Here is a 12532-nt window from a genome sequence, read left to right on the forward strand (position 1 = left end):
TGCTTCCTTTTTGGATTTCTAAGCTACCTCAAAGATTTTGAAGGTATATTTTTAAGTATTTTTATCATGACTGATTTGTTTTAAAATTTACCCACTTTTTTTCTTTGCCAGTCTAGAATCTGTTTACATTTGTACATGTTTGAAATAGGTTAAATAACTTAAAATTATAACTAATTTCCCACTTTTTCCTCCATGGTTACTCTTAATACCACTTCCATTCACTCCTCCCTTGTTCTACACAGTAAACCTGAGTGCTTCACAAAAACGTAGCCTTTAAAATGCACAGCAGAACGAAGGCTGAGGTTCTCTTCATCCCAGTTCCCCTAAACCTCTAACTGCTGGCCGCAGAGTACAAGTGTTGTGGTGCAATCTTCTCACAAAGCAGAGGCCCTGAGAATAACATCACACAGGCCACAGAAATTTATGGAATGAACCGCAGGCTGTACACAGAAGTCAGTAGACACCACAACACAGCACACACGATGCTGTATACAGGCTCATGTTCATTACTAGAACCAGCCAGTTGAAATGTAGAGCTGTGGTCAAAAGCTCACTGATGATGGATAAGTGGAATTAGAGACAGAAAGACAGATAAAGATACAAAACAGCCATTTTGAAAGAAGGTACATGATGACTTCAATGATCTTTTAAAGTGGCCTCACTCTGTGATTAGGACACTTACATTAATTAATGCTCCATACAGTTTTACTGACACCAAAGGGCAATACATCATACCAAGAACAGTATTTTAAAAGGAGGCCCACTGCCTTAATCCACAGATTCAGATATAAAAGGGTTGTGTTTGTGTAAAACATGTTAAAATGTAACTTTTTTGTTTTGTTTCAATGTTTAAAACTACAGACTTGTTACTGAATTTGTCACAAGGAAACTTCCCAAGGGAAAATAAAGTTTCATCTAAATTAATCTAAAGAGGGAGGTGAGATAGAAAATGTACATCTTTGTAATGGTTTTCTTGTTACTGTTTGCACCAAAGAGTTTGGTTGTTGATTTTGTTCATATGGTTCAGTCTTTGGATCACTCACTTGTTTGTGCCTCATGTTTACTTGAACCTCTCCTATCATGGAGTTCACCCTAGGAGTTGGGACTTAAACTTACTCACACTGGAAACTAAACCAGAACAAATCGGTATAGATATTTTCTATAAATATGATCAACTCTATGCAAACCTATATTCTTACTGACCTGTCACAGCTCTTTATTCCCTCGTAAATGTACTTTTAGAGAGAGAATATAAGCCAGAAACATAAAATCTACAGAAAAAGCCACAGCAGTATTTTCAGCGGTTAAACATAAACTTCCTGTGCACATCACCACACACTGTCCCTCCAACTAATCTCCTAGTCTCATCTGTTGGCTATCCTGTCTCACTCAAAACATAAATTAAGAGCAAACTTTAATAATAAGGGGTGTGTGATTTACTCAGTCCAGTGGCCTTCCCCATTTCTAAAACAATTCAATGTTACATTAATCCTGAGTGTCAAGGCGATGTGAAATATGTCCTCTGAGTTTACCAGCACCAGGTGTTTCATTTGCTGGGATGACAAAAAACAAAGTTTGTTCTGGCTGACCCTCCAGTACAAGAGTTTTTTATCTTGTTTTTTTCACAAGAGGAGTCGGTGAGCATGAACGTATGACTATGTGCTAAAAAAAAGGGAAAACACCTTGCTGGACTCTCATTTTAAAATGTCTATGTTTTTGACCTTTATGACTTAAATACAAACAATGAATAAAACTTTGACACAATGTATAAGTTCACATACAGGGGCTGGGAGTTTGATGTGTTTGTTCTGATTAATGAATGACAGAAAAAATAAGAACTAGGAAAATTAACATATTCCATCTGAACTAATGTTTAAATGTGTAAATACCTTAGTGCAAGTGAACGCAGCATCCCAAATCATTTCTTCTGAGTCCAAGTTCAACAAAACGTAAGCTTCATAAGTAATTATTCTACATTCTTAACATTCAAAAAGTATGTTTTGTGGTGACGTGAGACATGCTGACCAGCTGAGAGGACAAACCATCTTTTAATAATTCATAGAATATTAAGTTTAGAAAAAAACTAGAACCAAGAATTAGGTAAGGGAGGACAGAATGAACACTACAGAGCAAGGTGTAAAGACTGTCAAAGTGACAGAGAAGCAGGTTTAATGTTTCAGAAACTCTGTTCTGTAAAGCATAGAAATATTCAACTGCTTTCTCCAAACAACGCTGCAGGACCACTTTCTTACTTACAGAGGTATAAAACTGCTGGCTCACTGGCAGTAAGAGATTCTAAATGTTGCTGCATCTGGATCTGGATGAACCGCAGCATGAAAGCACAGCTACAGACAGCATTCCAGTTCCCACTGAGTAAAGGTAAAATCTCTGCAAATGAAATCACTACAAACGCATGATCTACTCACAATACAGAAGCCAGTTCAACAGCAATGTTTAAAAGCTACAGTTTATGACAGATACTCCTGTATAGCCCTAGTTAAGACCTCTAATAATGTTTGATGGAATAAAATATAATTGGTTTTAGGCCTGGTCAAATCATTTAATCAAAAATGTTTGCTATAATAACTTGGACAAATTTTATTATTATGATTATTATTATTTAATTTTACGGGCCACTTAAATGCGCCATTTCTTTGAAATTTAAAAAAATAAAAAATAAAAATTAAACACAGAGACTTAACATTCTGTTTCCCTTGTAGCTAACGTCCAGTAGCAGGGACAAGGACAGATAGGATGTGGAGCTTTTGGAAGAATAAGTTGACCAAGTTCACCCAACCTACAGCCTGCCTCAGAGATAGAGCTGAACTGAACTGCTTACTTTGACAACACCTGATGTTTTCAAAATGAATAATAATTGAAATTGAACTGAATGCCAAGTTAAGCAACAGAAACTCTTGCATCCATTTGTTTAACTTCCACCACAAAAAATATCTGCAACTATTTATTAAAATAGTTTAAATCTGCCAGTAGATCACACCAAATGTTCCACACAGGACATTTAGGAGGTCTTTTATTATTGTAATGTGCCAATCAATGGCGCCGCTGCCTCTGAATTGAGTTGATCATTTAACCTGCTCAGCAGCACGGGAAGTTTCTAAAACAATGTATGTAAGAGCGGGTCCTGGGTATCTCTGTGTGTGGCCCAAACAGCTCGTCTCCGCTGCAGTGGGGAAGCAAAGCTGAAGTACTTTACACTAGTGTAAACAAACGGGGAAATGGGGCACTTGGCAGCAGACTAAAGTGAGTGATGAGGCAAGTGTGCACTGAAGCATCTAATGAATCATTTGCTGGGAATGCTGGGTTTTTATGAGGAAAAGAAAGATGAGGGGGAAGATGAAAAAAGAAGGAGACAAGCTAAGAACGTAAAAAAATGGCTGTTGCACAAAGAGGAAAAGTCAGGAAGTTGTTCACCCAGATATCGGAATAAGATTAGAATACTTTATCCTTTACAGGTGCAGCAACAGCATGCAAACCTGACTTGTACTTCAGTCACCGAGCTGCCGAAAGAGAAACAATGTTACAGAAAAGCTGCAGTTCTGAAAATCCACAACATTTAACTCTTGCAGGCTTATGATTAATGTTAACTGTTAAATTACAATACATTTAATCTGCTGTAGTTAGATTTATTTTAAGATGTCAAACTTTAGAATTAAAATGTAGGTTTTTTTTCCCAAGCCTGTGTAGAGCCGAGAATCTCCTCTGTTCAAGTTGATTTCTTAGCGTACTATATTAAAGTTTTCTCCAAAGGTTTCGAGTCATTTTCAATAAAGGCTATGCTAGATTTCCAATGTTGTAACATTCTCCGTTTCACAGCTCTCCAGCAGTACGTACCAGTCCCTGCATACAGCGGAAGAAAGGAAGCTACTGGGAGACAAGGGTGTATTTAATGTAGTGAGAAGAAATTTTATTGGGAACAGGCAAGGTCCTGGCATCGGTTGGCTGTATTTATCTATGGAGCGGGGATCCCCATCACAACCACTTATTAGGACATATATGTGGGTTTAACCAGGCAGCCATTCAACAGCAATAAGGACGTGGCTTGCTGACCACAGTGAGCTGGGACTGGGACCAGTTTAACCAACACTGGGGCAACAGAGACGAAAACTGAGACAAGAAGGAAATAACAAATAGATGTAAATAAAAGAGAGGGACAGAAGCAACTTCCAGCAGAAGGCGAGAGTGAGTGGAAACGAGAGGAAGAAAATGTGAAAAATACATAAATGCATATCGTCATCAAAACAGCATATAATAAAACAATTAGAGAAAAAAATAGGGAAGTGGTGGAAGGAAATTACTTAGTTGGAGATGTGAAGCCCAAGAAAGATTATATAGAGTATGAACTTTGTTCCCAGCAGGTGCTGTTCATAGATTCACTTCACAGTAGGAGGGTTCTGCTCGAGGTGTGTTTTCAAATATGGAACTATGAGGGAAAGGAGGTGTGAAGAGATAAACTATTAAGTACACAGGATATGAGGCAAACTGTAAGAAACAACATTTATTGGCAATATATGCTAAAATTTCAGAAAAATTCAACCCTAAAATTGAGTAAACTGGGCCTGAGGGGGGAAAAACATCCATTTAAAAAATTGCTTGAAACAAAATTCCCAGAAACACAATTATTGGTATTCCTGTCAGTACTTCTTATACAGAATGTACAGTGGGTAATTATCCTGCTAAAGGACCCAATGATTACATATTTTCAGTTCTCTAGCAGGTTCCCAGACTGCTATTCTAAATGTCCTGGGTTTCAAAAACTTCATGATATACATTAATGAAGTTCTTACAGCTTTCAGAACACAAATTACCAACAGCATCCTAACCTGGCCATTGCCATCCTACACAGTTCCACTCTATTATCTACCTTCCATGCTTCATCTAGGATTTCTTTGGATGCATTTCATCTGGGCCAATCAGCAAACAGAATGTGAACATTGACACCGATTTATGCTGTTTTAGAATTGCAGTCTGCCTATGGTTGTAGTTTGCCAAGTTTCTAAATATTTAGATATTAAAGTCAGAGACAGAGGACAGTTTAAGACATTTTGCTAGCAAAGATGTCATGGCCCAATTTAAATTGGCACTTTTTTCTTCGCAGTGAGAGATTGTTGTTTACAGTGAACGTAATTTCCGGTAAGCTTCATATCGTACCTTCCTTCACAATCGAGCTCGTGAATTATGTATGTCACGCCCAAAAGTCAGCAATTGGGTAAAATCCGATCCAATCATTTAAAACTTCAGAGTCCACACCTCCAGCATGCAATCTCCACAGCCGAGGGTCCAGACCCTAGTTTAGCACAAGGAGCTGGTTTTTACCAGGCAGATTGTCCACAATACTTAACAGCGGGCATGAGGTGCTATTCCACCTATTCATCCTTTGTATTTGACAGAATCATCTCGAGTGTCTGTTGCTGAAAAGCTCAGGCTAAGTCTCATCTGACCAAAGAGCATTTGGGAGAGTTTGAAAGCAAAGGCGTTTTCAGCATTAATCCAAAAATATCCAGATGGAATGAAAAAAGAGGTCTAATGGTTGTCATAGAGACTTGGAATAAAATTAAATATGGGTCATGGTGTAGTTTATTGACCACAGCTAAAGGAAACAGGCCTGTGTGTGATGTGATATATTTACACCCCTGGAAGACATGAAGACATTGATTCCTAATTGGAAGGTCACAGACACAAACAGGAAGAAAAAAGTGTAAAGAAGAACGCTCTACCCATGTGGAAACTCAGTGTCACTGCTACACGAGGTTCACTGCTCTGCTCAATAAACTGAAAAGAAATTTCTCAAAATAGTTTGGAACTAAACCTTGAGAATTCTGTTAATCTTTCTGAAAAATATTACGACTGCTGTGCATTCCTGAAAATAACCACAACTGGGAAATTGGAGTACAGAAAAGAGACACGACTAAGAAAAATTTTTATATTCATAAATAGGATAACCAGAAAAAATAGGAGTTCAGATTATATTCTAAAGAGGAACAGTTTGGTGGAAACTAAAGAAAAAAAAAATGGGGAAGAAAATTATGCCCAACAAACAGAGTGCATATTTTTAAAAGTGTTCATTGAAATGCCAGCATCTCATTACCGTAAGTTTTGCTGATATTGCAACTTTGGGAACCGTTACCGTGGAAACCCGTCGATGTGAACACATCAAAACAAAAACAACAACTGTATTTTGTGGCAGTGGGGTGTGCTCTCAGTCTCTCCGAGGGAGAGCATGGGATGGAATCTGAGGCTGTGTCATGTAGGTGTGGGGATGCCGGGAAATGTGCAGGGTAATTTTAGACGAGCGTTTAGAAACACGCATGGACACATGGAAGCAAGTGGTCACGAAAATTGCTCATAGTCTGAACTTAAAGGAGAGGCTCACAGACAAAAATCCAGGACTTATTGAAAAACATTACTTGAACTTAACCACAATGTGCCCGTCACAAATGAATAAAATAATACTCATTAAAATTAATGTTTGTTTCGTCAACATAATTACCAGTGACTTTATAAAGTGCACCTGTTCAATTGTTGGTAACACTTTATTTGAAGGGGGTTGAATAAGACTGACATGACACTTTCATAAACATGACATATCACATGTCATGAACATGAATAAGCCTTCATGAATATTTATGACTGTTGTCATAAAGCGTCATTCGGTAAATTATGACACTTTTAATACAAGGTTGACATTATTCAAAATGTCTTTGTTATGACAACTTGACATTAACCAAGAAATCATTACTGTTTAAACTTTATCTTTATTAACATAAAGCTACCTAATTTTTAAAGTGCAATCAGTAATACTTTTCTAACAAATTTATATCAGTAATGATTTCTTGGTTAATGTCAAGTTGTCATAACAAAGACATTTTGAATAATGTCAACTTTGTATTAAAAGTGTCATAATTTACCGAATGACACTTTATGACAACAGTCATAAATATTCATGAAGACTTATTGGTGTTCATGACAGGCGTTATGTCATGTTTATGACAGTGTCATGTCAGTCTTATTCAACCCCCTTCAAATAAAGTGTTACCCAATTGTTTTATACAAATTAGCAATCACCCACTCACACCATAGTAATCTATTACATTTAGGCATCTGTGCTGAAAATGAAGAATTGGAATAAAAAATAAATACTAAATATATTTAAAACATCCTAAAAATCTATGTTTTGATCATTTGATAATTTCACACAGACACATGCTGTTCTGATGAGACAGTTTTTATTGTTAATAGGTTACAATAAATTGTTCTATTTATATTTAGGGTGATCGAAGAAGAGATAAAGACTCAATAAGCCATGATTTTTTTTAACAAACAAATAAGTAACAATAAATCCAGTTAGTTTAGCACAATAGCTTGATGTTAACAGTAACTTGTGAGGGCGGATGAAGCAGGTCTGATGAATGAAACAGCTATCTATACCTGCAGACAGAATGGTGGCTCTGAGGGTCTTTACAGATTTCCAACAAGCCTCGAAAAAAAAATGCTGCTTAATGATCTCGACATTCTTTAGGAAATGAATCATGTGTTGGTAGACGTCTATATTCCCAGCTCACTCGTCTGTGAGGGGTTTGGCTTTATTGAGCTAGTGTTGAAAAAAATATTCATAAACAACACAGACAAAGTTTTGGATTATCAATAGGCACTCAGGCACAGACAGTGATTTTTAGATTAGTCTCTCTATATATACTGTTCAGACTCCAGTAACCAATGGAAATAAACAAACTCTGGTGCTGCAACTGATCTCAAGTCAGATATAAGTAAAACCATGATGACTGGTAACTTATATTGAAAATATCTGAGAATTAATTTCTGATATAGAAATAAATTATTTGACCGTAAATTTTTGGTTAAGACATACAAATCCATTTGACCATGACGCATTAAACCAGCAGAACTGCAGGTTTAAAAAAAAAAAAAAACAGGTTTGGAATGTCTGGAGCAGAACATGTTTATCCACTTACTCAACTAATCAGACTGTTATCTGATAGAGCCCTCCATTACTAATAAATTTGTGAGCTGTGGCTCATACATTTAAAATCCTGCGTTTAAAGCCCTACTTTAAATGTGGAATAGTTATTGGTGTCACATGGAATACTTCATACTGCTAATCTCCACACATAACCATCTTTTAGGTTTGCCAAATATAGTTAAAAATTCATATAACGTCCAGTTGTGCAGATGAAAATCACTTGTTGAAGTCAAAGACAAATGGGCAGGCAGGCTCAAAGGAAAGGAAACAATATTTCAGATTACCATTACTTTTAAATAAAATGTACTCAAGAGCAACTCTAAACACACAACATGTCAAACATTCAAGCAGAAGAACACAACAGAAGCTGTTTCTGTCAACTAAGAACAAAACATTAAAATTTAAAGTGTTTAAAGTTTAGACATGGTTAGTAAAGTTCAAACAGGCTCAGATAACGTATCTGGGGGCTTAAGTAGCACATGTTTTAATTCAAATCATAATAAAAGTCGAATCAAATTTTGGTGAAAACAACATCAGTGCATAGATCTATCCTTCAAGATACATATTACTGCCCTATGATGCTGTTGGTGTAATAGTGTGGAGGCGTTTTCTAGACACACTTTCAGTTCCAACTGATGACTGTTTAAATGTTGCAGCCTACATAACTAATGTTGCTGGCCATTTATGACCAAAGTATAGCCATCATCTGATTATTCTGCATAGTTTCATTTAACCTCATTACAAAAACTGATAACATAAGTGATGCATCATGGCAAAAATCAGGAACAAATCGCCAGAGTATAAACAGAGACCAAAACCTAACAATTTCTGAGAAAATAGTGATTTCAATTTTTTGCAAAACTATACTATTTGTTGTTATGAAGAAACAACACACTTTAAATAACAGTTTTAAAATGGTAAACTTTGTGTTTTAATTCAGTTTGTTTATAGAGTAAATCTGAATGGTGTTCATTTGAGTTTTGGGGGATGGAGAAACTCACAACTGATTGACATACTGGCTTTGTTTGGCTACTCAAACACTTTTGATAATGGTAATATATATGTGGGACAGAGAATTTGCCTCTTGGGTTGCCATTGTTCAGTTGTAAAAATTCTCCAGAGTTCCAGTCTCCAGAGATGACAACATCCACCAGAAAGAGAAAGTGAAAAAGTGCACAGAACAGGACTACGTATATGATTGGAGGCTGCAGGAATACTCTTCAGTTTCTCATGGGGTGAGCGCCTGAACTTTTGTTTTTAGAAAATTGCTATGATACATAGCACTACAGAATGTTTTGAGAAGTGCATTCAAGACTTGCAGCATATTATGACAGATTTGAAAGGCCTTGTGGTTCATCGCACACTTAAGTCTGCTCTGCTGACTTAAGTGTGAGATATGATGTATACTGTATATGACATGATGTATATGTATACTGTGTGAGATATGATGGTGGTCAGGCGGGTCCTGCGTGAGAAGTGTTGCACGCCATACTGACTATCTGCAACTAGTAGTTGTAACCTAAAATAAAAGTTATTAATATTGGGTTTCCTTGTTAAGGTTGTATTTAGGCTTTAATTCCACAACATCTCAACGTTTACAGACAACTGCAAGACAAAGGCTCACAAGACAAAAGCTTACAACTTCATTATAAAATGGGACAAAAGCTGAACACTGCAAAAACAATATATTTTTTGATTAACTGAGAAATTGTCACTTTATTCCCTAAAATGAGACAAGTCTTTAACTGAGCAAACATGGAAATGCAGACATGAACACTTTCGTTCCTTTGTATTTGAAAGGCAATTTGAAAAATAATTCAATTATTGTGACTATGGACACCCAGTTCCTACACACTATTTCGAAGAATGGTTCCCATTTAAAAAGAGTGGGGAGTAAAATATGAGATATAAAAGAGGCCCAAACCACAAAAAAGCCAGGGCTGAGAGAATGCTGGACATTTCCCAGGCTGCTGCTCGTGTACTTCAAGAATGCCCGCTTTTTCTTTTCAAGACAGAAAAATGATTTCAGCTGTATAAATTGACAGCGGCCTTGTAACTGAAGATAAGAGAGGAAAAGAGGGCAATATTGCAGTGCTGTCATAACTTCTGGTCAGTATAGTCATATCCCAGCCAAGCAGGCAGATTTTAGCCTCTTTGATGAAGTCTTTTAACTCCTAATGATAAATGCATATTGCATTTTGAATGTGTCAAGCCTAGGACTGGATGTACACGTTTTTGCATGTGTCTGAAATAGTGTAAATGAAATTATATCTTCATATACTCCATTAAAGTGTTTACATATGTCTGCTATTTTAGTCTTCGCTGCTCTCCCATCTCAGCGTTCGTCTCCTCGGGTGGCATAACAGTAAATCTTGGTTTTAGACACTGTGAGGCAATCATTTTTTGAACAGCAGACAATAAAAGCATAGCTGTGTAAATGAGTCATTTAATTATAACAGCGGATGTAATTAGCGGTGGACTTTGAAAGGAACTGCAGCAAATGGCTATTGGGACGCGGACATGTTTCTTGCTACAGTGACAGTTGGTTAAAGACAGTAAACACACATTGGTTTGTATGATTACAGACTTTCTTTATGACTTTCTATAGGCAAACTGGGGGAGCACAAGCTGCAGAATTTAGCACATATAGAGCACACAAAAGTGTGCTTGGCTTGACAGTCAACATGTTTCTGATCTTGGGGTTATCAATCATGGGTTTCAGAAGTGCTATCATCCAGGATTGGAGGCAAGATGCGAAAAAGGGAAGACGGTGAGGATAATGCCTGGTTAGAAATGGAAGAAAGAACATAGGAAGTGGTTGAGTATAATTCCTGGGTTTCACTGCAGTGCAAAAAGTGGTGACTGTTGGCTTCTGTATGAAGAGGTTACAGGGATGACTCAGCATTAGTGCTGCTGTACACATAGACAAGCTTGTGATATTGTTATGATGTGACTTTGTATATGTATTTTTGGTGTCCTGCATGCACAGTTGTGAATCTACAGCTAGAAATGTGAACATTACTGCATTTTGATGTGCATGTTATGTGTGTGTAAATGTGCTGCATGGTAAAGTGTGTCTATTTAGACCAGGGTGGAGCATTGTGTGATGCGATCAATGTGTAAGCAGATGTGGGCACCACGGCCACAAAGCTGCATGTCCTCTAACTACCAAAGGCAGAACACTGTTACGCAGCAAAGACTGAAATTACATGGATGGTCTTAATGGTTTTTCAACAGAAAGTCTGAGAAAAACTGCAGATTATTTTCCATGCCACAGATCATCATTTATCATCTGACAAGATAACAACAACATAGCCAGGAAGTGAGCGACGAAGACGAAGTGCAATTTCCATGGATACCGAGCTTCTTAAAGCCACAGTTAGCTGTACCAACTAACAGAAAAACAAACAGCAAACATATCAGCGCAGGCAGGGGGAATCGAGCTGGATTTCTGTCAATCCAGCATGGACTGTTTTGGGCTTTCCAACACATCAGTGAGTCAGACAGCCTCTCGCTTTGGCCCCCTCCTCTACATTTCTGTCCACTTTACTTGCTCTTTTTCTCCATCTCACTTGCATCTGCACAAAGCATTAGGCACCACTTTTATCTCCCTCATTACATGTGTTTGCCAGCTTCATATCTGCCCAACTGCTACCTCCTTCACACACACACACGCACGCATGCACTCTGTGGGGCTGTGGTTTTGAGGCAGCTATGACACAATCCAGATTCTTGCTGCCTATAGCAGGAAAATGTGTTTTGCACTAAAGTATTTTCCTCTAAAGTCCAGATTTTCCTTGCCCTACAGCTTTGATCCACATGGCACAGGGGGATGAGGGGTTGTGTCAACAGTGTTGTGTTTCAGTTGGCAGGCCTGCCAGACCCCCACGGCTCTCTCTCATTGCTCTGTCATGGCAGGGGCACAGATACCACCATGAGGTGTAATTATACTTTGCATCCTATACTTTCCCAAGAGCCCGGCGAACATTCCCAAAGGGACACAGGAGCGCCCAAATGATGGGACATGCAAAAGATCTACCTAAAAACGTTGCATGCCTTAATGCTTAAAAATACACCGAGGCATCTTTAATGAATTATCTGTGGCGGTTAGGAACAGCCTGTTCTAGCTGTGTGCGACTTCAAAGCTGAGTATAATCGAGCTGTACGAACCGTATTTGAATTGAGCAACAAAAGGAGATGTTGGAGATAGCAGCTGAAATATGCAACAAGCAGGAAGGGTGAGTTGGTGATAAATCTGTAAACCTTTGTCCACTAAATGTGTTTGTGTCAACTCCTTGGTGTTTCGACAGTGCTTTTACAGCAGTAAATATCTGCTAGGTCATGAAATCATAAATTTATCAGAGTTTGTCTTACTGATAGATATCTTTTCGCAGCACAGTGCGGGTCAGCGGGTTGTCAGCCTGTGGAGCCATGTTGAGGGAACCCAGCTTTAACACGAGGGTGTCTTCCTTCTTCTCACTGGACTCTGCAAGGATACATTCACACAAAAAGTCAAACAAAAACTGTATAGAAAAC

The 12532-nt window shown here is 37.9% G+C and overlaps 1 protein-coding gene across 4 annotated transcripts in view; it reads right to left on the reverse strand.

Annotated features, from left to right (window-relative positions):
* vps13b (vacuolar protein sorting 13 homolog B) overlaps positions 1 to 12532 on the reverse strand; it is a 311731-nt gene that overhangs the window by 144767 nt on the left and 154432 nt on the right. For all 4 annotated transcript variants that reach the window (XM_015029616.1, XM_015029614.1, XM_015029612.1 and 1 more), the window contains one exon: positions 12371 to 12482. In XM_015029616.1, coding sequence (XP_014885102.1) covers positions 12371 to 12482 — 112 coding nt within the window. The remainder of the gene's footprint in view (positions 1 to 12370; positions 12483 to 12532) is intronic.

This window comes from Poecilia latipinna, unplaced genomic scaffold (assembly GCF_001443285.1).
Source record: "Poecilia latipinna isolate Pla-1442-1.1 unplaced genomic scaffold, P_latipinna-1.0 Scaffold158, whole genome shotgun sequence".
Classification (NCBI taxonomy): Eukaryota; Metazoa; Chordata; class Actinopteri; order Cyprinodontiformes; family Poeciliidae; genus Poecilia; species Poecilia latipinna.